We start from the raw sequence: 24106 nt of genomic DNA on the forward strand, positions 1-24106 counted from the left end.
TATTAATACCTACCTTCTCTCTGTACTGTCTTCTGGATGCGATTCTGCAGTTATACTTTTTTTTTATTATTCTGTGTGATTCAATATTGTTACAAAACATACTATTTGCATAGTCTAGTGTATTATGCCACATAGGTGCCAACAGAAATGGCACCCACCCACTACTTGTGTGCCTCTATTTGCACCTGAACTGGTTTGTTCTTGCGTGAGAAAATATTATCTGCTTTTCATTATCTCAGCTTCTGTATTCTTTCATAAAACTAGCATTTCTGTCTGCAGAGTGCACAGTTACAAATGCTTAATGTACCAGGTTCCTCCCTTCTGCTATACTTGTGACACTTGAAATGGCCATGAATCTTAAAACTCATGAGTTCACTGTCAGAATCCTTGGTAGAAATTTATGCTTAAAATGCCAAAAGCTCGGAAAACTAGGTAACTTTAATATGGAAAATACATCTGTCTGCAGAAGCTGTGATGCCCAATTGGCAGAGACATGGAAGAGCTTTGACTGGTTGTTGGTTCAGTTCTTCTTCCATACCTTTACTGCATATAAAAGCTCAGCCTAAATGGAAATTTTATATCTAATTAATTCCAAAATATGAGTTGAAGTTGTTTTGGGTACTCCTTGTTTGAGTCCTTGTTACCACTTTTGTGGTTTCAGAATCACATTTTCCTATTTTTAATGTTTTCCTCTTCCCTGTTGCTGACCCACATAAACAGGAAAATGACTAACTTTGCTTGTCAACTAGGCAAGATGGGGAAACTGCATATACACTAAGTGCTATTGAATGCTTAAGTTGGGAACAGAAGGAAAAGTACCTCTTACGAGATTTTAAGTAACAATTTTTCAAGCAGAAATGTGATTTGAATGGTATGCTTTTAATGCTGTTTTTCTGATAGTGTACAGGAACAAACTATTGTAAGGGTGTGGATGCTATCTGTGTGCTTGCAGGTACTGCTGTAAATATTAAGCGGTTAACAACTCTTTCACTGCATCAAGGAAGAGGAAAACGTTAAGCAATGAACTTGAGTCCATGCAAGGTCCTCTCTAAAGTCATGATAGAGTGAAAGGCACTGCTTCACACTGGCAAATGAACTTTTCCTGGCATTCAGCTTCGCCAGTATCTGCACTTCTTGCAACCGTTTCCCTGATAAATACAATTAGAACTTAATCCTAGTTTTTTATATCAGTTAGCTACTGAAAGCCCTACTGTCACCTTAATCGTCTAATTAATGTTAGATTCACCAAGTCCCTAATAACATCCATTGTTACTGGTAGCATCCATAATGTGTTTCTTATGGAATGATGTCTTTCTGGTGTATAATCTGTTGTAGGTAAGTGTTTGTATGAAAAGTGTGGCGTACAGTGGTGGTCCAGGAAAATTGCCTTTGTGTCTTTTCAGATAGCTTAAGATTTGGCTCTAAAATAGTAGTAATAGATGTGTGAACTTGTTTGCCTTTTTTTCAACGTAGCAACGCTTACTAATATGTTGTTTTTAATACTGCAGAAGTTCTGGACAGCAGTTAAATTCAGTATGCTGGATCAGCCTACTGCATTGATGCAGCTTGAGTTTGTTTTGCAAGTTAGATTCAGAGATCTTTAGCAGTTTCACACCTAGGTTTCAAAGATTCTTTGTCTGTAAATGTGTTGCCACTAACACATTTAAATAACAAAGAACGCTAAAGCTTTTCTTTCTCCCTATTCTTTGTATTTTTTAATAGCCATTGCTTCCTCTGCATTTTTGCTCTTCCTCAAATGTACTCTATTGTATGAACAAGGCTAGATAACAGTGTGGCAAACTAATTCTGTTTATTTAGGAGATGAGCAGGGTGCCTTCAATTAGAATTAAAGGAAGCAGCAAAAGTAGATGTTGAAGCCTGTTGATCTTACAGAGAAGACAAACAGAAAATTTGACAGAAACAAACTTGAAGAAAATTATGTGGCAGTAAACACGCCTTAGTAGTTTCAAACTACTCTATCTAACACCTTGCATCTCAATCTGCGCTTTAAGAATGTGGTCATCCTCTCTTGTGGATGTATTTAGTTATTGTTTGTCTTTTGTCAAAGACAGCTGCTGTTTAGTAGGTTTCTATGTGATCTATTGAATTTTCATCTGTGTAGTAGAGGACAAAACTGAAATTGTACTCTTTCCAAATGGCAGGAGTTGCTCAAGTTTAGGAGGTACATACAGAAAAAAGTCCTTTACAGCACAGGAATATCTGGAAGGTGTACCAGCAAAAGCTTCTAGTGGTGATGCAGCTAGCTATATCAGAAAAGCTGAGCTTTGAATCCCAGTACTAAAGTAGAATAAAGTTCTGGTTCTCTAGAATAATTATGACCAGTCAAGGTCTCTTCCGGTAGCGAGCAGTCACGTGTGTAATAACACACCTTCATATACCCCGTTGCTATGGACATAGTACCAAAAACTGGTAGACAAGAACGTGAGCTGACTTTAAGCCTCATTTCCCTTTGTTTCCTTCTGATGTTCTACAATAAGTGGGAAATAGCATTAAGGAGAGGAGTAAGACTTTGGGTAATGGTGGGAAGATGTTCTGATTTTAAGTGGTACCTAATACAAAAAGCAGGGAGAGCACACTGCGAAATAGCACATTGTAAGGTGCAATCTTTAGTATTGAATTGGTAGGTTGTGAGCATATTGTAGGAACGTCTTGTTTGATGGTGCACCTACCGCCTTTGGTTTCATGATGTAAGAACACTGAAAACAAGATTCTGCTAAAAGGAGGAAATCGTGTTTTCTCCTGGTGTTATCTTTTTGAAATTGATATTGAATGTCTAAAGAATAGTTAAACTGTCCCTTCTACATAGAAATAATTTATAAATCTCATTTCTTTTTAATTATCTTAGGCTGAATCGGATATAAGAAAAAGTGTTAAAACTTTAAGTAGCATTTCTGAAATTTCTATTGAAAAATTGTGATCCTGCCTGCAGTTAAATTTTTTAAAAAAGCTACGTAATATTTTGTAGTTGCAGAATAATGGAAAATTGAACTAATTGCATAAACCATCAACCCTTAATATGAAATCTTGAAACAGTTAAGGAGGGGAAGAGCAGGTACTTGATCAATATTAGTCTCTAATTTGGAGGGGAAAAAACAGGAAAAACAACACCTTGTTAATTATTTTGCTTGGTTTTGATGAGTGTATGTGTTTTGCTTCATTATTTTACATTTAGTCCTAATAAAATGAGTACTATAAAAGGTGTATGTTCACTCAGCAAATATTCTTTGAACAGATTGTGTGAAATGTTTAACTTTACCTAATTTACATGTGCAAAGGAGATCAATGCATTTTAATGCCTTTTGTTTCCAATTTGTCCTTTCTTAACATTTATTCTTTCTGATGCATTAAAAATGGTAAATATCTGAACATGTTTTAACAGTTTTCTCTTCAAAGTAATTGTTCAGGTGACGTTTAAATGTATGTATTAAACTGTTTAAGATTCACAGCTTTTAAAAGTAAACTCAACGTATCATTTAACTTTTTCAAGGTTATACATTTCCAATACTTCGTAAGTTTTGGATATTAAGAGGCTGGTTGGAATAGCAAGAGAGGTAGGATTTTCAAGTTACAGTACCTTTAAGCTATGTTGTTTTATAAAACCCTGTAAAATGTCATATCTCTTGCTCTGTCATCCATCTTTTAATATGGCTCTTTTGTAATCAGGGGTTTATGAGCTGCTAGGACTGGAAGCTCTGTGTTTTGGACTCGTCTGCTCTCAGGTACCTTTTGCATCATTCCATCAGCTGCATTATTAGTTCATGTGAGCAGACATCTTGTTTTTTTCTTTAAAAAAAATATTTACAGTAGCTAGCTACTTATCTTAAGTAAAGGCTTCCATGTGCACGGCTGCAAATACTTGCTCTGAAAAAAAATGCTATTGTCTAGGGGGCACATGGGAAGACACTGTTTTGCTAGACTGCCTTAAAAAGGTGAGAGCACCTATTATGTGTGATATGCTAGTTCCTATTTCTTGGTTTATTCGTGTTCCTTCGGAAGTTTTTTTTCCATCAGAGTAAAAGGCGTGGCTTATTCACTGAGCTGGAGGCCTTACATAGAACACAATCATTTCTGCAAAGCAGGCAAGCTTTTAGAATGTTAGTCTTGTGTTTTGCTGGTTTCATCTTCATCATAGCCAGCATCATTATTTCCATTCTGGTGAACATGGTCAGCTTTTTCCTTATCAGTTTCTTCAATTTATTAAAATCGTTCATGGTCAAGAAACACAACTACTAAACATTGTTCTATGACAGTTTGGAAAATGACTGTATCGAATTTCTTTGGTCAAAATAATGTCTTTTAATGATTTTTATTTTGGGATTTGTAATAGCACAATAGTTTTCACCATATTACAGGTTTGGTTTTTTTTGTCGGCAATGACTTTTTGTTTGTATTCTTATATCTAATTGTAGTTTTCAGTATAGAGAGTAGCTGTACTCTTTGGCATGTTGTTTCCTATAAGGGTATTTATGGTTCATGTAGAAAAAAGTTCTGTAACTTCATTCGTTGTACCTAAGTATCTTTTTCTTCAATAGCAATTTTCTGTCTTAGTGGAAGCAGTGCAATGTCCTGAAGCAGTTCTTGTTGACCTCAAGTCTCCGCTATGGTTATGAACTGTAGAATTTAACTAGCATTTAAGTATTTGTACCAAAAATGTGAGATAGGTCTGCTTTGAATTCCATCCGTGAACAAATACTGAACTTCCCACACCAAGATGGTTGTTTTTCAACTGAGGCTTACGCCTAAAACAGATTAGTAGTCTATAGTGAAATAGTTTTTAATTGGAAGATTGTAGCTTGCCAAAGGGAAAAAAACCAAAACAAACAACAAAACAACCCCAAACCCGTCAAGGGTCTGAATATTTGCTGTGCTGTGGATGTTACATGTATTCATTTATAGTTTCTGTAGGTTATAGTAAGGACTTTGTACCTAGTTTTAACAGATCCCAGACAAGTACCCCAACTACTAGCTTGGGAAGACGTCTCCATCTCTATTGAGTAGGAGGTGGTGGGCATGGCGAGCATGTTCAAGAAGTCAGTTTTGTCACCATGCAAAGTAAACCCCCTTGAAATATGAGCTGTTCCACATAATGCGCTTCCATCTTTTCAGTCCCATTTCTGTTGGCAATCCTGTACCACCATTCCTACCATCTTTACATTTAATGAAATTCTAATGCGTACTGTCATTACCTTTCATCTTCATCATAGTTCTCAAAATTGGAGTCTTTGGCTGACTTTTTGTAAAATATGTAAGTAGAGTATGTCTATCTTTTGTCTTTTTAAGGAAAAAAACCCACAAACTAAAAGTGGACGTCTCTGAGGATTTGCTGTTTAATTACCATAACTTTGCATGCACAAATGCAGAAGTCTGTCAGTCAGTGAGTCTGTCTCCCTTGTACACATGAACAATTTCTATTTTTTGTTATTAAATGCATTCGTGTTTCAGTTTACAGTAAGGAGAGGGTGTGTATACACAGTGTTTTCAATAATTGCTGTACTGCTGGACCTTGATTATTTCTTTATTCTTTTAAACTGCACTCAATCTGTTGAACATTTTTTGTTCTTTGAAATCATGTCTTGTGTAAGTTCCTAAACTGCTTTTTTCGCTAGCTGATAAATTCTTGATATAATATTAGGTTATTCTTTTTGGTCCTCTGAAGCCGTGAATCTTCTACTCTGAAATGTGCCCTGTGCTGTGGTAGTGCAGATTGCAATGTGATATCTTCACTGCCATCCCTGGAATCATGGAGGGGCATCAAGTAAATGTATTTTTCTTATACAGGGCTAACTATGTAGAGAAATAAAAAAATGAATGAATGGGCAAGTAAAAACTTGGAAATTTGACTGACTTTTAAGAAAAAAATTGATTAATTCTCCCACAGATATGTCAGCTGTCTGGCCCAGTCAGGGTCTAGTATGGTTGTAATGTCACCATCAGAGTGGGAGAGTAGAGCATCCAGAGAATGTAAATTAAATTAAATAAGATTTTAGCTAATCTTAACTTGAAGTTCTCATTACACTAAAAGTTTGCAAACTACAATTTTCCGGAACTAATAAATGCTGAAAATACTTTCAGCTTCAACATACTTAGTTGTGCAGGACTAGTAAATACGTTTTTTTCTTCTGCAACTTTTAAAAAAGCCACCCCATTAAGTTTCTGGCAAAAGTTTGCAGAGTGGTTGCGGAAGAGTTTAACAGATGTATGATTTTACTTTTTATATACTATCAACTTGCTGGTATGCTTTTCTTGTTCACTACTCTTCTTATATTTAAACTTCTTTTTCATACTGGAGTAATTTTAGTGCATAAATAGATGTTGTGGATCAGGAAGGCTTTCTTTTGTAAAATGCCTTGCACCCTTGCAGTAAAATCAACAGGAATGTACTTGCGTAGATCATGTCAATGTGTAAAAGGCATGTTTCTGAATTACCTGGATGAAGTGCAGGCAAATAGCACCATCCTCTGGCATTATAATACTAGTTAAGAATTAAACCTGAAATTGCCGTCTGTTATTTTTGGAAATTCAATATAATTGTAATAGAATGTACATATTGTACTTTCAGTTTTACATACTCATTTTGGGCCAAGGTTTTAACAGAAATTCTGGTAATTTGCATGGACTCTGTGTATTCTGTTCAATTAAGTGACTGGCTAAAGGGGATATCTTTTTAGGGTTATCCTGCCCATAGTGCTGACTCTGCTCTTTACATGACCATTTATGGTAGGAAGTTGCACTTCAGAAATATCAGACCGAGCTTTTTCTAAATCTCAGTGAAAGACGATTCACAGTCATTTAAGAAAAATTCGTTGAATTAGAAAACACCACCAACGACTTACGGTTGTGTATGTGTGGGGGAGTAAAGGTGCTGTTACAGAACAACTGCAAATGTCTAATAAATTATTTTTACAGCGGTTCGTAGCTTCAGTTACGGATTGAGAAGGGGCATTGTTGGCATTGCTAGAGTGCAAAGCAATACACCTCCCCCAAATAAGGTTTCAGTAGTTACAGGATGAGCTGTACTGAGTTACGATTATGTGAAAGACTGGATTTTAGTCCATTTAACTGTAAGCAGTAGGCAAGAGAAATACCACAGGGACATTCTTTTCAAAAACTCGACGAATGAGAAAGTCGCTGTTTTGATTGTTGTGAATTCCTATTGGACCTTTACGTTTCTACGTATCAGAAACATCAAAAGGAGGCAGCTGATGTTTGTGTAATCTCTCGAAGAAAACAGACACCCCCCCAAGTCTGCCTTTCTGTACAGCAGATCTCTGTTCTTTTACACGGGAAGTGTTGGCTTAGTGAAACTGGAAACCTTGAGATTTTTACTCCAGTGACAGTGCCTTTCTTTCCCCTAATATATTAACGATGAATGTAAACCAGACCGAATATCTGTGCTTCTGGAAGGACCATACCAATGGTCTACATATAGAGTTGATCTATGTGTTCCTTTGTTGACGTGTGTTGCGTAAACATAACTTCTTAGAGATAGAGGCTGACTGGAATGTCGTAGCAAGCATCCAGATATTGAGACATACGAGTTTAATTTGCTAAAACACTGAATTCTCACAGCTGTAATAGAGGTCAGGAAAAAGTTTTATATAAAAATATATATTTTACCATTCTCTGAGACATAAGGTTTCTGTGGGACATCAGATATTCTAAATTAAATGAACACCATTCAATGGAATGATTGCAATAAAGAGTCACAGATTAAAAATGGCTTTGATAGGTAATGTTAATGTTGTGCTGTTTGAGTATTTGAGTACATGTAATTTGAATAAGTTCTGATGGCCAGGAGAATTCCATGGGAAGGTGTTTATTTTAGGTAAGAAGAGAAAGAGAATGCAGCAGTAGCCAAGTGCTGTATTCTGTATCATTTGGCTTCAGTTGGGGAGGAAATCTTGATGGCAAGAGAAATGGTAGACTCCAGAAATTTTGGCTGAGTTCCCAAGTTCCAGGCAGGAAAGAAAATGTGTTATTGCCTTGTTGCAACACATTCCACCCCATCCACTTCAACCTGATGTAATGTCAGTGTCTGTGTCCTTCTCGTACTCTAATTTATTTAGTCATGTTCAAATTTTTTTGTTTAATTCCTGTTTGTGCCCTAAACACAACATTTCCTCATGTCGTTCCAAGTTTTTCATTGTAGTACCATTTTTTCCACTTTATCATTCCAAACTCCTTATCTAGCCATTTCTAGTTTCCTACCTATTTTCCAGTCATTGGCCAGGATTATTTTCCACATTCATTTTTTTTCACTCATATTTTGTGTTCATTTTCAGTTCGATCCTCTTCTGCTTCCTTTGATCGTGTTTAGCTCTGCATGTAACTTCTCACTAGATATGTGGACTCTTACTTTCTCCTTCCCCTTACACGCAGTTTTTCCCCAAGTTAGGCTAGCTCTCATTTAATCTTCTCTGCTTTATTGATTTTTGTTCTTGTACTCATTGTCTGATAATCTGCTTGCTTGATAGTCTTGTTGCTTGCCAATGCTTACTATACTGTTGTTTTTTTCTCTTGCCGCTCAGTTTTGTATACTTTGACAAATGAGAAAGTCGCTGTTTTGATTGTTGTGAATTTCTATTGGACCTTTACGTTTTTACGTATCAGAAACATCAAAAGGGGCAGCTGATGTTTGTGTAATCTCTAGAAGAAACGCTCACTATACCGTTGTGTTTTTTTCTTTTGCCCCCCAGTTTTGTTTATTTTTTATGATTATCTGAGGCAGATTCACTCCTCCAGTTTACTGATGCGTTAGGAAACTACGGAGACCACAGGAGAGGTAGGATTTGCTTTCAAGTGACACAACAGAGTCCAGCCTGGTCACAAACAGTCACAGCAGCTACATATTGATAAAGTATTTTTGGGATTTAGTTGTTAAAACTTGAGCCATAAGAGCATGTGCAAACTGTTTTCTAAGGCCAGATCAAGTGGATTTTCCGAAGGTGAAAAGATCACTTGAAGGATTTAATTTCTGCAAATATTATTTTCTTCAGGTGCCATTTTTGAAAATAAACCTTTCTGTCTGATCTTTTCTCTTCCAGTTTCCCTGTTCTCCCTGTCTTGAAGGAAAAAAAAAAAAAGTCAACCCCCAGGCAGGTACCTCACTTGAACAAATTAATTTTTGGACTAAAGAGTTCAACTTGCTGAAAGTTGCAAGCATTAAAAGAGAAGCCTGAGCAATGAGAAGTGGCAGCTGACTGTAATAGGTGAGGCTGCCAGCCCTGCTGACTATGCCTGCTGCACACTCAGTTGTTGCAGCTGCAAGTAGTGAAGCAAACTATTTCTGGAACTTGAGTCTTGGGTTGGCAAGTTGTTGTGCTGTTTGTGTGATGTGGGCCGCAGAAACTGGACCCATGTTGGAGATACTCAGGAATATCACTCAATAGCCTGCTGTATCCCTCCTCCCTCCTGCTCTATCAAACCTTAAAAACAAAACAAAAAATTCTTGCAGTCAGGTGCAAGTAGACATTTTTATTTTCAGCATTTTTCAGTGAAAATGCCTACTCCCAGTTTCATGAAAAAAGAAAAGTCATATTCACCATCTGAAACTTTGCAGAGAAGGTAATAGTTATAACAACAAGATGAAGCTACCTGGAAAACCCCTGACTGTGGCTTCTATTAGGAAATAACCTTTCTTTTATAAAGAAAAATTCAGTGTTCTTGTTTGGAGAATTGTTTTCAGTAGTGCCTTTAAAATGGCTGTGTCTCAGCAGTGGTGCTGTGGATGTTTGGTAGCACCCATTTGTATATTGCGGTCAATAGTAGTATAATGTCATGCGTTTTCCGAAAAATAAGTACATTGAACTAGTATAACTTAAATACTAAGGTAACATTTTATTTTGCAATTTTTTCACATGTGGCATTTTTATTAGAGCTAGGTGGTGTTTCTTTGCTATCAGAGGTGCTCCTTGGAGGGCTGCTGATGCTCCTAGGATCATAGAAGAGAGGGGGACACTTTTCTAAATAATTTAACTTTTCCTTTCCCAGTTATCTGATGTTGATTTACATATAAGCAACGCATATTTAAGAAAGGATTTCTCTATGTAGAATTTACTTCTCATGCATGCAGCAGACTTTGTCACTGATCTGTTACATCCAAAGACATTTAAATGATGAGTTATAGGAATGAGTGCTCGGCAAGTGATATGCAGGTACAATGTTTTAAAGGTTAGCAAACTCTGGTTTTAGGAATTTAGGAAATCTGGGATGTTATAAGTTCAGTAGTCATGCAAGTTGCTGCTATGTCCTACAGCATTTTGTAGAATTTGGGTGTCAAATAATTCAGTAGAATTATTAAAAAAAAATAAAAATTGTCAAATTAAAGATACAGTACTGAAAATAACATACTTCCTTATGTTATTGTTTTTTGTATGTGCTGTGAAATTTGAAGGGAGAAAACTACAGTTCCACTGTTTTAAGGCAAATAATAGTTATTAATTAAAGGCTAGAAGCTTGCAGAGTTTGTGGCATAAACATAAGGATATAAACAGTTTGAAATTCGTTAGCTGGGATATGATACAGTCAGAATTTTGAAACAGCTGATTACAATTATGGATGGATGTATTTAGATGTTAAACTCACGTGTGGGCAGAAAGGTGATACATGCTTCTGAGAATGAAATTGTGTGTAAACAGGCTGGCATCTTTGCATCTGGCTGTCTCACGTGTAGTCCATATTTGGAGTATTTTCACAATTGTGGGGCCTTAAAATTAGTTTTAAGTCATAGCACAGCATATAGGAAGGGAATAATTATCTTGATAGAGGCCTCAGTTATTAAATCTGCTTTTCACAGAATCATAGAATGGTTTAGGTTGGAAAGGACCTTGAAGATCATCGAGTTCCAAACCCCCTGCCATAGGCAGGGACACCTCCCACTAGACCATATTGCCCAAGACCGCGTCCAGCCTGGCCTTGCCGCCTCCAGGATGGGGCCTCAACAACCTCTCTGGGCAACCTGTTCCAGTGCCTTAACCACCCTCAAAGTGAAAAACTTCTTCCTAATGTTTAATCTGAACCTGCCCTCTTCTAGTTTAAAGCCATTCCCCCTTGTCCTATCGCTACATGCCCTAATAAAAAGTCCTTCTCCAGCTCTCCTGTAGGCCCCCTTTAGGTACCGGAAGGCTGCAATAAGAACTCCCCGGAGCCTTCTCTTCTCCAGGCTGAACAGCCCCAACTCTTTCAGCCTCTCCTCATAGGAGAGGTGCTCCAGCCCTCGGATCATGCTGATGGATCTCCTCTGGACACGTTCCAGCAGGTCCATGTCCTTCTTCTGTTGGGGACTCCATAGCTGGATGCAGTACTCCAGGTGGGGTCTCACAAGAGTGGAGTAGAGGGGCAGAATCACCTCCTTTGACCTGCTGGCCACACTTCTGATGCAGCCCAGGATACCGTTGGCCTTCTGGGCTGTGATCGCACATTGCTGTCTCATGTTGAGCTTCTTGTCATTCAGCACCTCCAGGTCCTTCTCCTCAGGGCTGCTCTCCAGCCATTCCCCGCTGAGCCTGTATTTGTGCTTGGGATTGCCCCACCCAGATGTAAGACCTTGCACTTGGCCTTGTTGAACTGCATGAGGTTGGCTTGGGCCCACCTCTCCAGCCTGTCCAGGTCCCTCTGGATGGCACCCCTCCCCTCCAACGTGTCTACCTCGCTAAACAGGTTGGTATCATTGGCGAGCTTGCTGAGGGTGCACTCGACCCCACTGTCCATATCGCTGACAAAGATGTTGAACAGTACAGGCCGCAGTACCGACCCCTGAGGAAGCAAACTTCAGAAGCAGGCTTCTCTGTGCCATGGTGCAGTTGAGCTTAAAATTTCAGTGCCGTTTTGCAGTTTGATAAGGGGAAGACAAATTGGGAGGAGAAGCCTCTGTGTATAGGAATCGAAAATGGTGGCATTTTGTTTCTGTTGTTGAAAAGGTGTGGCCATTTGAATGAAGTCAGTGTGGATTTAAATACCCAGTGCATGTATGAATTTCTACGAATGCACTGGTATCCCTGCTTCACTGGGTATTAACATGTCTTGCTTGAGATGATGGTTGTTTAACAGACTCCTGTTGGTTTTGTGCGCCTCTAAACTACCTGGGAACAGAGTAGACTGACAGTCAACTCTTCCAAGTACTGAAACATAACTTCCATACCTCCAACAGAATTGGAGAAAAAAATGATTTTTATCTTTCTGTTACGTTCAGTGTAAGTATATAAATGAACAAAAACTGAAAAAAGAACTTCTCATGCCTGTTATGTGTGATAAAGAAGCCAGAATAATCTTTCAGTTTGTTTCTTTAAATCTTTACAAGTACTCCTTACAACTATTTTTACAAAGGAAATCCAAAATCTTGTGAGTTGCTTACAGCAAAGGAAGATGACTGACTATATCCATACGCTTTTGCTATTCCAGCTTGGACACCCAGAGAGACTGTTTTAATTTTTAAAGACTATCCCTATGTTGTAATTGCTGTCTCTGTATATATGTGTCTGTCCTGTTTATCAGTCAGCAAATACTTTATTGTGCCATCAGATTTTGGGGTTGTACTTCCAATAATTTTGAAGTTACAGCAGGTGTCCTTACTAATGCTTTTTGACTAACTCAAAAGGTTTTTAAGTCAGAAGACCAACTGGCAGTCACGTGAAAGGTAAAAGCAAAGACAAGAATAATAAAGGGAAGAGATCTTTGGTTGTCAAGTTATCATGCGCTGTCATAGTTGTACTGGAGCAATGTCAGTGCAGGTCTCTCTGTTCCCTTTGGTATTGACCATGTCCCCAGTGGTCAGTTCATCTTAAACCACATCTCATAGGCTCATCCTAATTCAACACTGAGACAAGGTTCATCAGTGCATGTATTGTTTTGTAATAGTGTTTGACTTTTAGCTACTGTTTAGGTAACTTGTCATCAGTCCAGTATAAACACCAAATATCTGTCTGAAAACTACTTTGCTTAAAATAGGCTAGAAGTTTTGGTTTTTAGACATTCTGAATTGTGAGAACTATCATGCTCATAAGCCTTTATGTTGTTATAATTTATGAACATATACTTTCTGTTTTCATGGAAGGGAAGTTTCTTTCTAGTTTTCCTAGTGTTGTTAGTGAACTGCCAGAATTTTTATGGAGTGTCCTCTTCAGTAAAATAACTTGCTCTGCAATTTGACACCATTGGCCAACCGATGTGTTTACTTGCATGTAATCCGCTCTTATTTTTGCTTTTTGCAATGCTAGACTTAAGGAAACGTAGTAAGGAGGTATTGGGGCTTCTTTAGGAGTTTGTGAAAGATGTATCTGTCTTTGTTTTCATTTTATGTGTACACTTGATTTAGGAAATGTATTGTCATTGAATTGCTTACATTTGTGTTTAGGAATGTCCAAATGGCAGTAGGCATGAAGAATTTTATAAAGCCGTTCTTGGCAAAAACTTATATATCCTATATATTCTTTCCCTCCACAGGTTAATTTTCCTCACAGCTGCTCTTGTCCTAATCAGACTGGGATTACTGCTCCTACACTTTTTCTGGTCTTGTAACGCACTTCAGTTGCCATAGGATACTCTGCTTGTTTATTAAGAAGTGTTTTAAGAATTGTATCAGCATTGTGCATTTACTTCCTTTTAGTTCCAAGGTGCAGTTTAAGGATTTGCATACTATCTGTTAAGTGCTGAATAGCTTTTGTTTTGCCTGCTAAAGCAGATAAGAATTTATCATGTGGTTTTCTCTGGTGCCCTATAGATTAGATAGTAAACTCAACTCCTTTCCCGGCCTTGTGTCCTTTGTAATGAAAACCGTAATTATTAATCTTTAATGGTACCTGCAGTGCACAAAAGGCAAACTTGTTCCTTATCTCAAATGCACTGCGTGATTTTTATTGTACTTGGTTATAAAACCATTGAAGTCAAAATTATATGTGACACTTCTGTCAGTAGTGTAACTAATAATTCTTGCATTGTCTGTGCATCTATTTGAATACCGCCATTCCAGGATTGTCTTCTATGGCTTGGTTTGTCTTTTTATGATGCTGGTCTGCTTCCTCGCTCTACCTATGCTGAAGTATTAGTGCTTTAGAAAAATAAATAAAGAAAAAAACACACAAACTGTCAGTGCTGTCAATGAACAATTACTTTACTGTCTCTTGCTCTTTCTAATTTTGTTTTTGTATCTTCTTTCAAGTTTTAGTGTTTCCTAATCTCTAGTTCTAAATTTCTGTTGTCAAATACTTTATTTGTTGAATATATTTTGTCTCCTTGTACATTTAACGTTGGATCAGTGTCAGACACCCCACAGTATTTGTTCAGAGTGAAGCTTAATTTCTAAATCGATTAGAGAAGATGTATTTTATAAAACCTTTGACTTTTGGTTTTGGATCATACGTAGCCAATATTGTTAATAGATTGCAAGTTATTTTCAAGTTATATGATATGAATTGTTACCTTGGTTTCTTTCAACTAATCTTATTTCAATTTCATTGCGTTTTTTGTAATTATTAATTCCTAGCAGCCAGATTTCAAACATGGTATTTTCTGAGAATTAACTGTAATTCAGCTTTCAAATCACAGGTGAAGTATTCATGTTTAACTGGCAGCTGAAAGCGATGGCTGCTTGAAAATTGTTAGAATTGAAATGGAAAAAATGTACCAAGTTGGCAACAAAAGTAATGTAATTTTTACTGTAACTCAAGCTGATTAGCTACTTATTAGAAAAATGCTTTAGGTGATCTGTGTAGGGGCTTGAAACAAAATGTACTTAACTAGGAGTCCTTGTCCAGTCATCTGAGAATTTTATATTCTGAATCTTTACCATTTGTCTGTCAGTTACATACTTTTTGAATATTTTGAATCATGATTTCTGCTGTTGCCTTTATTTCTCTTACTGTTTTTCATTATTTACAGTGTACTTGGTATGCAACTATTAATAATACATATACAGTCTACTTCTTCCAGAGATTTCCTGGTGGCATATAAATAAAATGAGTATCAGCAGATAAGACAAATGAGGGAGATAAACACCAAGTCATCAGTTAAATTAGAATGTCTCAATCTATAGTATGATTGTTTAGAAAAAGTTGTGCAACAGCTTTTTTGGTATGCTGTCATAGACATATCTGTGGCATTCTGTTTCCTTAAATGAAATCTTCAGCAGCCTTCATCACAACTTTATATAACCTGCAGACCATTACGATTCTGTGGTCTTAAAGGTGTAGCCGTCATACTTTAGAATGCAATAAAGAGTTAACCTAAATGAGTAGGACCAAATGACTCCAACAGTTCATCTTACAGTAGGAATCTAAAATACTTTAAAGATTAACTTGTTATTCAAAATAAGTATTCACGTCACTCTGACTATCCAAACTGGCTATTACTGGAAGGCTGGTGGCATATTTCTGGTTTTCAGATATATCTGTAGGTGCAGATTTTTTAAAACTTGCAGCTTAGTTCTGAATCCAGGTTGTTGTTTTGTTTTCCCTGTGTGTATGACATCCTTCAGAACACAAGGTACAGCCGCTGCCACTCACACTGTAAAGCTGGAAGTCTCTTTCCTTGGAGAGGAATGGGATCCTAACATTGAAGTGGGAATTGTGGAAAGAAAACAGCTAGTTTAGTACTTTTATTTAAACTCCCCCTCCCCAGAGTAACTAATTTATTTTATTTTTTTTTTTTTTTACAGCTTGACAAGAAACTAGTAGCACTGTAGTGCTATTAGTGGTGAAAATGTAGTTTTTCAAAATTAAGAGTGAAACTTGCTGTAATTGTGTTTTCATTTAAGTTATGGTAAAAATTAATACCTTTAAAGTAATTAAGTTACTCAGTTCTGGTAATTATTTCTAAGTAACCTTTATATTAGCTAGCTTTTGAGTATTGCTTGGCTTGTTTGCCATAATTCAGCACGAGACCACTCTCTTTACAGGTTTCAGGGAAGACCTGATAGCCCACACAAAGCTTGTGCTGCTGCTAGCAGTACCCGAGGTAGACATATTTTTTTGCCTTACAGTAGCCTTGAAGCTCAATAATGTTGAGGCAGAGGAGAACGTCTAAATAAGAATTAACCTAATGAGCTAATGAGCAGCTGCAAAACATTTCTTCATCCTTATATTGCATGAAATGCTTCCGGCATCCTGCAGAACTGCTGCGAGTAAAGCTCTTGAATGGTGTAGGTGTCATGAATGGTTGGAGATACAGATGAGATTTGCACAGCAAAGGTATAACTGCTTGTAGATTATTTTGAATAAATATGTAATATATGCAAGTAAGACACTGAAGTGTGAGAATTCATCACCACAGACTGGTACCTTTGGATTGAAGAGAAGTAATGTAACTTGTTAAACTTGTATATAACGCCTGTTAGTCACAACCTTAAGTTCAAACTTACTTTTTGTCTATTACTAGGAAAAACAAGGGAATTCCAGTCAGCCAGAATGGAATCTGAAATTGTGCCAAAAGTTACCAAAATGACAGTGTCTGGAAAGAAACAATCTATGGGATTTGAAGTTCCATGGTAAGCCAATCCCTCGTACATCAAGGTACATCAGCAGCTCTTCTTTCAGACTGATGCACCTGTAGCAAGTTTTCTTCTTCTTTTTTTCTATTTTTACAGCAGTTTTAGTGTCACTCTCCAGAACTAACCATCTCAGCTTCTTGTTTGACTCAGAATTACTTTCAGAAGATGGTACCTCACGTTTTGAGTTTAACAAATCCTTTCACTATGAATAGAGCAGAGAGATATCAGCTAGTCAGATTATTTAAACATCCGCTTCATAGAATACTGAACTTTCTTGGGGTTCGTTTATTTTAAATTTAGTTCTCTAAGTGGAATTATGAAATCAATAAATCTTAACTGTAATTGCTTGTTCTTCAAAGGAAGTAATACATTTAAGAACAATTTATGGTGAAAACAATCACTTAGGGCTAAACTTTGCTTTCCTCTGCAGCTTTTATTAACTTTAACAGGTGTCCAGGGTACAACTGTTGTAGAGAAGAAATTGCTCCTCCTTATGCTTTAGCTAGATTAGAGTGGTTGAGTAGTGTTCTAATTTCATCCTGACTTGGAACTGTTGGGGGAGATGTCTTGTGAGAGCATGAAAACAGACATCTGGATCCAGAGTCTACCTAAAACAGTAGCCAGCAGTGAATACTTAAAGTGTATAAGGACAGGGCATGTGTGTTGGGAAAATGGTCTGTGAAATGTCATTACATGTAGCTTTCTGTGGCTCCTCACTGTTTGGGGTTTTGGTGGTGTTTGGGGTATTTTGGGTTTGTTTGTTTGTGGGTTTTTTGGTTTGGTTTTTTTTTTTGGATTAGGCTGTTTCTATTAAGAATGGTTAATGGATTTTTTTCTTACTTTGATATGCTTGTTCTGGTTTTGAACCCAGTCTTTTAATAGCTACCTACTCTGTGGCAAGAAATTCCATAATTTATCCTCAGGAAAAAAATTTGCAAGTGTAAGCAGTGCCCACCTCATCCCACAGTGTTTGTAATTCTGATCTGGAAAGCATTTTTGGGAGTAAGAGAGCAGCATGGTCTTTATTTTACAGTATCTTGTGCATGTTTGATAACTGAGTGGAGAGCAAGGAGTTGCATCTATGTAGTCTCTTAAGCACATTTAATACAAGGTGTGAAGCTGATGTCATTATTCCCTTTATACTGCTAAATGCCATTGCTAAGAGACATCACTTCCATTCAGCCACTTAAGCTCCAAATGAAAAATTTCTGGGCCTTTCAAAATCCTCTTTCTGTGCTGTTTGAGATTTGCAGTATATGAAAGGGAACATAATTATCCCTCCCCCCTCCCCCCCCCCCCTTGCCTCTATTAATCAGTGACTCTGGGTGTGACAACTGGACTTAATCATGAAATTCCTGTCTCATGGCACCTTCATCTTTGGTGTTTCTACTACACTTCGTTATAAGTTGGAGTTTTTCATGGGGACTTTTGTGGATTAAATAAATTTGGATAGAAGTCTATAAAAAGAAAGGAGTCTTAAGTGAGTGAAAAAGATCTGCCAGCTAGTCCTGGATAGTAGGGATTGAATTTTTTAGCTGTAATAATGACTATTTAATATGTTTGTTTATAAAAAAGAACAAATACAAAAATTTGTATCTCTTATACTTATTTAGCAGCTGCCACGCTTTTGTGTATGTGTGCCTACTCCATAGAGGAAGAGGAGATCAGAAGAACTCTTCCTCATCTTTAGATTGGAGTAATTCCTGGATAGGCTAGTGATGGCTTAGTCTCTGAGGAAAGATGGTTGGCTCTAACATGGTTCTCAGCCACTCTGCTTCTCTTGAGGGACCCTGGAATAGTTTGTATCATGCTTGCTACCGCTTTAGTGACATACTATTTTTTGTGACATAAGAAATTAAGCCTTTAGGACCTGTGTGTTAATCCCTTCAGATAAATCCTCAATATTGCAGCTGGGCCTGTACAGACCAGGAGGTTTCTCTAGTGCATTGATGATAACTTTTTGACTCAGGTGGTGGAGGAGCCCACCAGAAGAGGTGTACTACTGGACCTAGTACTGACAAACAAAGAAGGACTGGTGGAGGATGTTAAGGTTGGGGGCAGACTGGGCTGCAGTGATCATGAGAAGATTGAGTTCAGGATTAAGTGCAGTATACACAAAATGACAAATAGGGTTGACACCTTAAACTTCAGGAGGGCTAACTTTGATTGCTTCAAGGAATTGCTTGGACAAATCCCATGGGAGAGGGCTCTAGAGGGTAAGGGGGCTCAAGAGGGCTGGCTGCTATTTAAGCATTACTTCCTCCAAGCTCAGGATTGATGCATCCTGAAGAGCAAGAAATCAGGCAAGGAAAGGAGACCTGCATGGCTGAGCAGGGACCTTCTGAAAAAGCTCAGGTGGAAGAAGGGAGTTTACAATAGGTGGAAGAAGGGGCTGACCGCTTGGGAAGAGTATAAGAATGCTGTCAGGGTATGCAGGGATGAAATAAGGAGCCAAGGCAGCCTTGGAATTGAACCTGGCAAGGGATGTCAAGGCCAATAGGAAGGGTTTCTTTAAGTATGTAGGAGACAAAAGGAAAACTAGGGAAAACGTGGGTCTGCTGTTGAATGAGACAGGTGCTGTGGTGATAGATGATGCAGAGAAGGCAGAGTTGATGAATGCCTTCTTTGCTTCTGTCTTCACTGTTTGGGCCAGTCCTCGAGAGACCCAGGCCCAGACTGGGTAACAGAGAAAGTCTGGAGGAAGCAAGACTTTCTCTTGGTTGATGAGGAACAAGTTAGAGATCAGTTAGATAAACTGGATATCCACAAGTCCATGGGGCCCCATGGGATGCACTCGTGAGTGCTGAGGGAGCTGGGGGAAGTCATTGCTGGGCTGCTCTCCATCATCTTTGAAAGGTTCTGGAGAACAGGTGAGGTGCCTGAGGACTGGAGGAAAGCCAATGTCACTCCAGTCTTCACAAAGGGCAAGAAGGATGACCCGTGAAACTACAGGCCAGTCAGCCTCACCTCCATCCCTCAAAAGATGATGGAACAGCTTGTTCTGGGTGTCATCTCAAAGCACTTGGAAGAAAAGAAGGTTATCAGAAGTACTCAACACAGATTCACCAAGGGGAAGTCATGTCTGACTAATCTGATAGCCTTCTATGATGGGGCGACTGGATGGGTGGATGAGGGGAGGGCAGTGGATGTTGTCTACCTTGACTTCGGCAAGGCTTTTGACACTGTCTCCCACATCCCCTTCAATGACCTGGATGAAGGCATAGAGTGTACCATCAGCAAGTTTGCTGATGACACTAAACTGGGAGGAGTGGCTGGCACGCCAGAAGGCTGTGCTGCCTTACAGCGTGACCTGGACAGGCTGGAGAGCTGGGCAGAGAGAAATCTTATGAAATTCAACAAGGGCAAGTGTAGGGTACTGCACCTGGGGAGGCATAACTCCATGCATCGGTACAGGTTGGGGGCTGACCTCCTGGAGAGCAGCTCTGTGGAAAGGGACTGGAAGAGGCTACCCAGAGAGGTTGTGGAGTCTCCCACTCTGGAAACATTAAAAACCTGCCTGGACGCTGTCCTGTGCAACCTGCTGTAGGTGACCCTGCTCTGGCAGGGGGGTTGGGCTAGATGATCTCCAGAGGTCCCTTCCAACCCTGACCATTCTGTGATTGCGAAGATGCTTTTTAATTCACCTCAGTTATTTAGTGGTACTGCTGAAAAAACTAATTGAGAACAAGCCTCTTTTGCTGTAGAAATTGAATGCGCATTCAATTAGAGAGAGTCCAGTGTAGGGCAACTAGGATGATTAAGGGAGTGGAGCATCTCCCTTATGAGGAAAGACTGAGGGAGCTGGGTCTCTTTAGTTTGGAGAAGAGGAGACTGAGGGGTGATCTTATTAGCGTTTATAAATATATAAAGGGGGAATGTCATGAGGATGGAGCCAGGCTCTTCTCAGTGGCAACCAATGATAGGACAAGGGGTAATGGATTCAAGCTGGAACACAAGAGGTTCCACTTAAATTTGAGAAGAAACTTCTTCTCAGTGAGGGTGACAGAGCACTGGAACAGGCTGCCCAGGGAGGTTGTGGAGTCTCCTCTGGAGACATTCATAACTCGCCTGGATGCCTTCCTGTGCAACCTCATCTAGGTGTTCCTGCTCCGACAGGGGGATTGGACTAGATGATCTTTTGAGGTCCCTTCCAATCCCTGTGATACTGTGATTAGGCATTTAGCTTTTAGTGGGAGGAATAGTAAGAAGTGGAGTGATTTGTGTTTAAAAAAAAAAAAAAAAAAAAAAGATTTGGAGCACAGCCAGTCTATGAATATGGAATAAAGCACAATTTCAATTGTAAAGTTATCTGCATGTCTAAAGACCCCTGCATCAAGGAGTCTGTGATGGCCTCCTTTCTTCTTTCCTCCTACAGGCCACTGTGGAGGCACTGCCAAGTCACTAGGACCTTGACATGAAGAATGGGGGAGGAGGCCTTGACCGTATCTACATCATATTTTTCCTTCTCTGCTGTAGGACAGTGGCACTTGCTCTCCCGTTTCTTTTCCTAACGGTTGGAGCTTGACTAGCTCCTTTCCACAGTCTCTCCATAAAGTCTGTGCTAAATATATTGTGGTGAGCTGAAGCACTAGCATTGTCTTGTGAGCTTGTAATGACTTTGTATATATCCATTTCTAAACTTGAAAAGCAAAGCAAAACATGAACCCCTGCCTCAAGTCCATGAGTATAAGAGTTGTTTTTCTTCTAGAGTTATCTTCTGGATTATTGACAGCATAAGGATGAGTTGTCAGGGAACAGAATGAATCTGTGTTTATTAAAGTCCAAGAAAGGCTCATTCTTTTGACTCTCTTCACACCCTTTTTATGTTACCTTTTAATGTTGCATTGATAAATGTACTGCAGAGAGTTTATAATAATACAGATTTCTAAGTACATAGTTTATAGCACGGTGTTATAAATGATTCATAGCAGTTTGGATTTTAAAACACCCTGTAACTGTGCCCTCTACTCTCACGCCTAAATATTTGTATGGTGTGGGTGCAGATGCCATTAGAACGTGATTGTATAGTGTGTATAGTATTGATTGTATAGTATGAACTAGTTTTTGTTACCACCTTTTATAGGATCTTAAAGGTAATTCACAGACCATGTTTTTAAAACCAGTGGCCTAACGTTAGCAAAAATAACCATTCTTTGACTAGCTATTCAGTCAGATTCAATCTTCTTATGAGGTATGACCTCATAATAATAAATGATTCTTATTTAAGATGAATGGACTATTAGAAGCCATGAATTGCTTTGAGCATTGATTGCCTTTGTTGCTGGGTATTCTTAGTGGGATTGTCTACAGAAAATGGAGTTTGCTCACTTCTGACAAACTGTTTTTCTGATGCTCTAGCAAAATTATTTGCCAGGCTTTTTCTTCCTGTTAAATCATGAAGGAAGCAGAAGAAGTTGTGAGCAAAAAAGGGTGATTATTTTAACCAGCCTGACCAATATTGTGTAATTAATAATTTTGAAAGGGGAAATAAATGTAGACATTCCTGTAATGACTGTAAGTGCTCCGAAAGAGTCGGTTGTATAAAAATAATTCACTAAACATCCAGACTAGAAGATTGAAAATAAAGTTCAAAAGTTAAATTATGCAGAGTTAGTCTTCAGCGGATAAGCTTTCAGGCTCTTCTTTGAATGCATGGTAGTGTGAACCCTTCAACAGTTGTGTGAGATTGAGTGTCTTCTAACAGGCCTTATACCAACATATGTTGTATTTCTTCATTTTCCCCGGAAAACAGTGATGTTACCATAACTGTTTAGTCAGTTTGTGCTTACAGTGCTTGTTGGCAAGATAACATAGGAAGTTTCTGGCCTGGCAGTTTTAATTTTGACTAAATGTTGGTCCTTGCCAGGTTTTTGTACGTCTGCTGATTTCCTAACTAAAAGCTGTGGTAAGCACTTCTGACATTTCTGCCTGAGTTGCTGATGGTCAAGCTTTCTTGAGTACATGACCCCAGTGCACATAGAAGGTGCTTAATGGTTCTGTCCTTGTAAAGAAGTCGAGTTGCTTAATCAATGGCACCGTGTTAGTGGCTAGCAGTGATGTGGCACACAGGCACAGTTGTTAGCAAACTGAGACCGCTCTTGGTAGCTCTATCAAGTTCTCATACAAAAATGCAAGCAATTGGTTAGGAAGTGTTTTTTCCAAACATAAGTTTTTCTTGATGTGGTGGTTGAACATAACTCAGACTAAGTTGGAAGTTTGCCTCCAAAGATGCTTGCTCATGCAGTCGACTTGTTTATGCCCTCAACTGCCCACACTGGCAACCCACTAGGTACTACTGTACTATCATATATGCTGTCTTCTGACAGAAATTTTCAATTCAATAAATTTGAAACATCTCAGTGGAAAAGGCTTACTGAAAAGCATTTTCAATGTCATTAATTTCTTTTTATGGACTGTTAGACATGAAGCTCCTTAGCATTTTCTGAGCTGTTATCTAGCTTTCAATAAACCACTCATCAGGTTGCCATGTGTCAGGGTCTTATCTCTCTTCATGTACTTCCATGAGACTGGAATTGTACACTTCATCTGCCCATCTTCCTGTTTAGGTACCCAGCAATAAACTTACTTTCCCTTTCTTTCCCTGACATTGGTCAGCAAAAAGCTGAATTGTCTCATCAGAGATGCTCTGTAAGTAGTTCATATCCTCTATCCATTCTGATGTTTCTCCTCTGAAATGGCAGGTCTAGGTTTATCACGGCACAGGTTGTTTTCAGGTTTCCGAAACATGGTAATATCTGAAACCTGTAAAACTCTAAATGGAGCAACGTACTGACTGTTCAAATATTGCACCCTTGAAAAAGTAGCAAGGTCTGATGTTATGATGGCTGGAGTCATATTTTAGTCGTTATTTCACTTGTATCTAGCACTTTTTCTTTGCACCACCCCAAATGAAAACTATTTGGCAGCCTTAAGGAGCGGTAGTCACAATAAAAGCTACTTAGAATTGAGAGAGTAGTTATTTTATCTGGCAATAATCATGATTCTTTCAGTAATTAGTTTGAATTTGACCACTCAGCATCCATCCTGTTTTTTGAAGTCCTTACTGACATAGGCTTTGGCCTGCAAGAAGATCTGAGAAGACCTGAAAAAAAATCATTACCTAGCTAAACAAAATAGAATTTGAAGCTTACTAGTAGCCTGTCTTTCAAAATACATTCTTGTCTTTTAATAGGCGTGATGTGACAGTCTTTGAATATATTTTGGAAAGCTTTCAAAAAACATGAGAGTTGGCATGAGAGAGGCTATACTTGGTGATACAGTACAGCTGGTTTCGTAGTGTCAAATCTAAAATGTCATGATTGTGTGACCTAAGGCAGTAGTTTGATATAAACTTGTCCTTCTCCTTCAAGTGGTTTAGAATATTTTGATAGGGTAAGTTCTTGTGACTAGACCTTACTCAGAATTGTATATCCATTATGCAGAAGTGCAGGTACCATCTGTGCCCCTGCAAGCATGGCTGGCATAAACTAAGTTATTTGCTTAGCTAATTTGAGAAATGTGCTTGCGTATCTAGCCTTGATGCGAAACCCTGGTCTTGGGTTGTGGAACTCTAGCCAAAGAACCCAAGTGGTCACATTTCTGCTT

The 24106-nt window shown here is 38.5% G+C and overlaps 1 protein-coding gene across 4 annotated transcripts in view; it reads left to right on the forward strand.

Moving 5' to 3' along the window:
- HBS1L (HBS1 like translational GTPase) overlaps positions 1–24106 on the forward strand; it is a 64471-nt gene that overhangs the window by 18968 nt on the left and 21397 nt on the right. For 2 of the 4 annotated variants that reach the window (XM_082481800.1, XM_082481801.1), the window contains exon 5: positions 16390–16498. In XM_082481800.1, coding sequence (XP_082337926.1) covers positions 16390–16498 — 109 coding nt within the window. Of the gene's footprint in view, positions 1–13339; positions 13632–16169; positions 16203–16389; positions 16499–24106 lie in introns of those variants that run through there. The other 2 variants (XM_082481803.1, XM_082481802.1) reach the window with 2 other exon arrangements.

Source organism: Vanellus vanellus (genome assembly GCF_965231255.1).
Source record: "Vanellus vanellus genome assembly, chromosome: 3".
NCBI lineage: Eukaryota > Metazoa > Chordata > Aves > Charadriiformes > Charadriidae > Vanellus > Vanellus vanellus.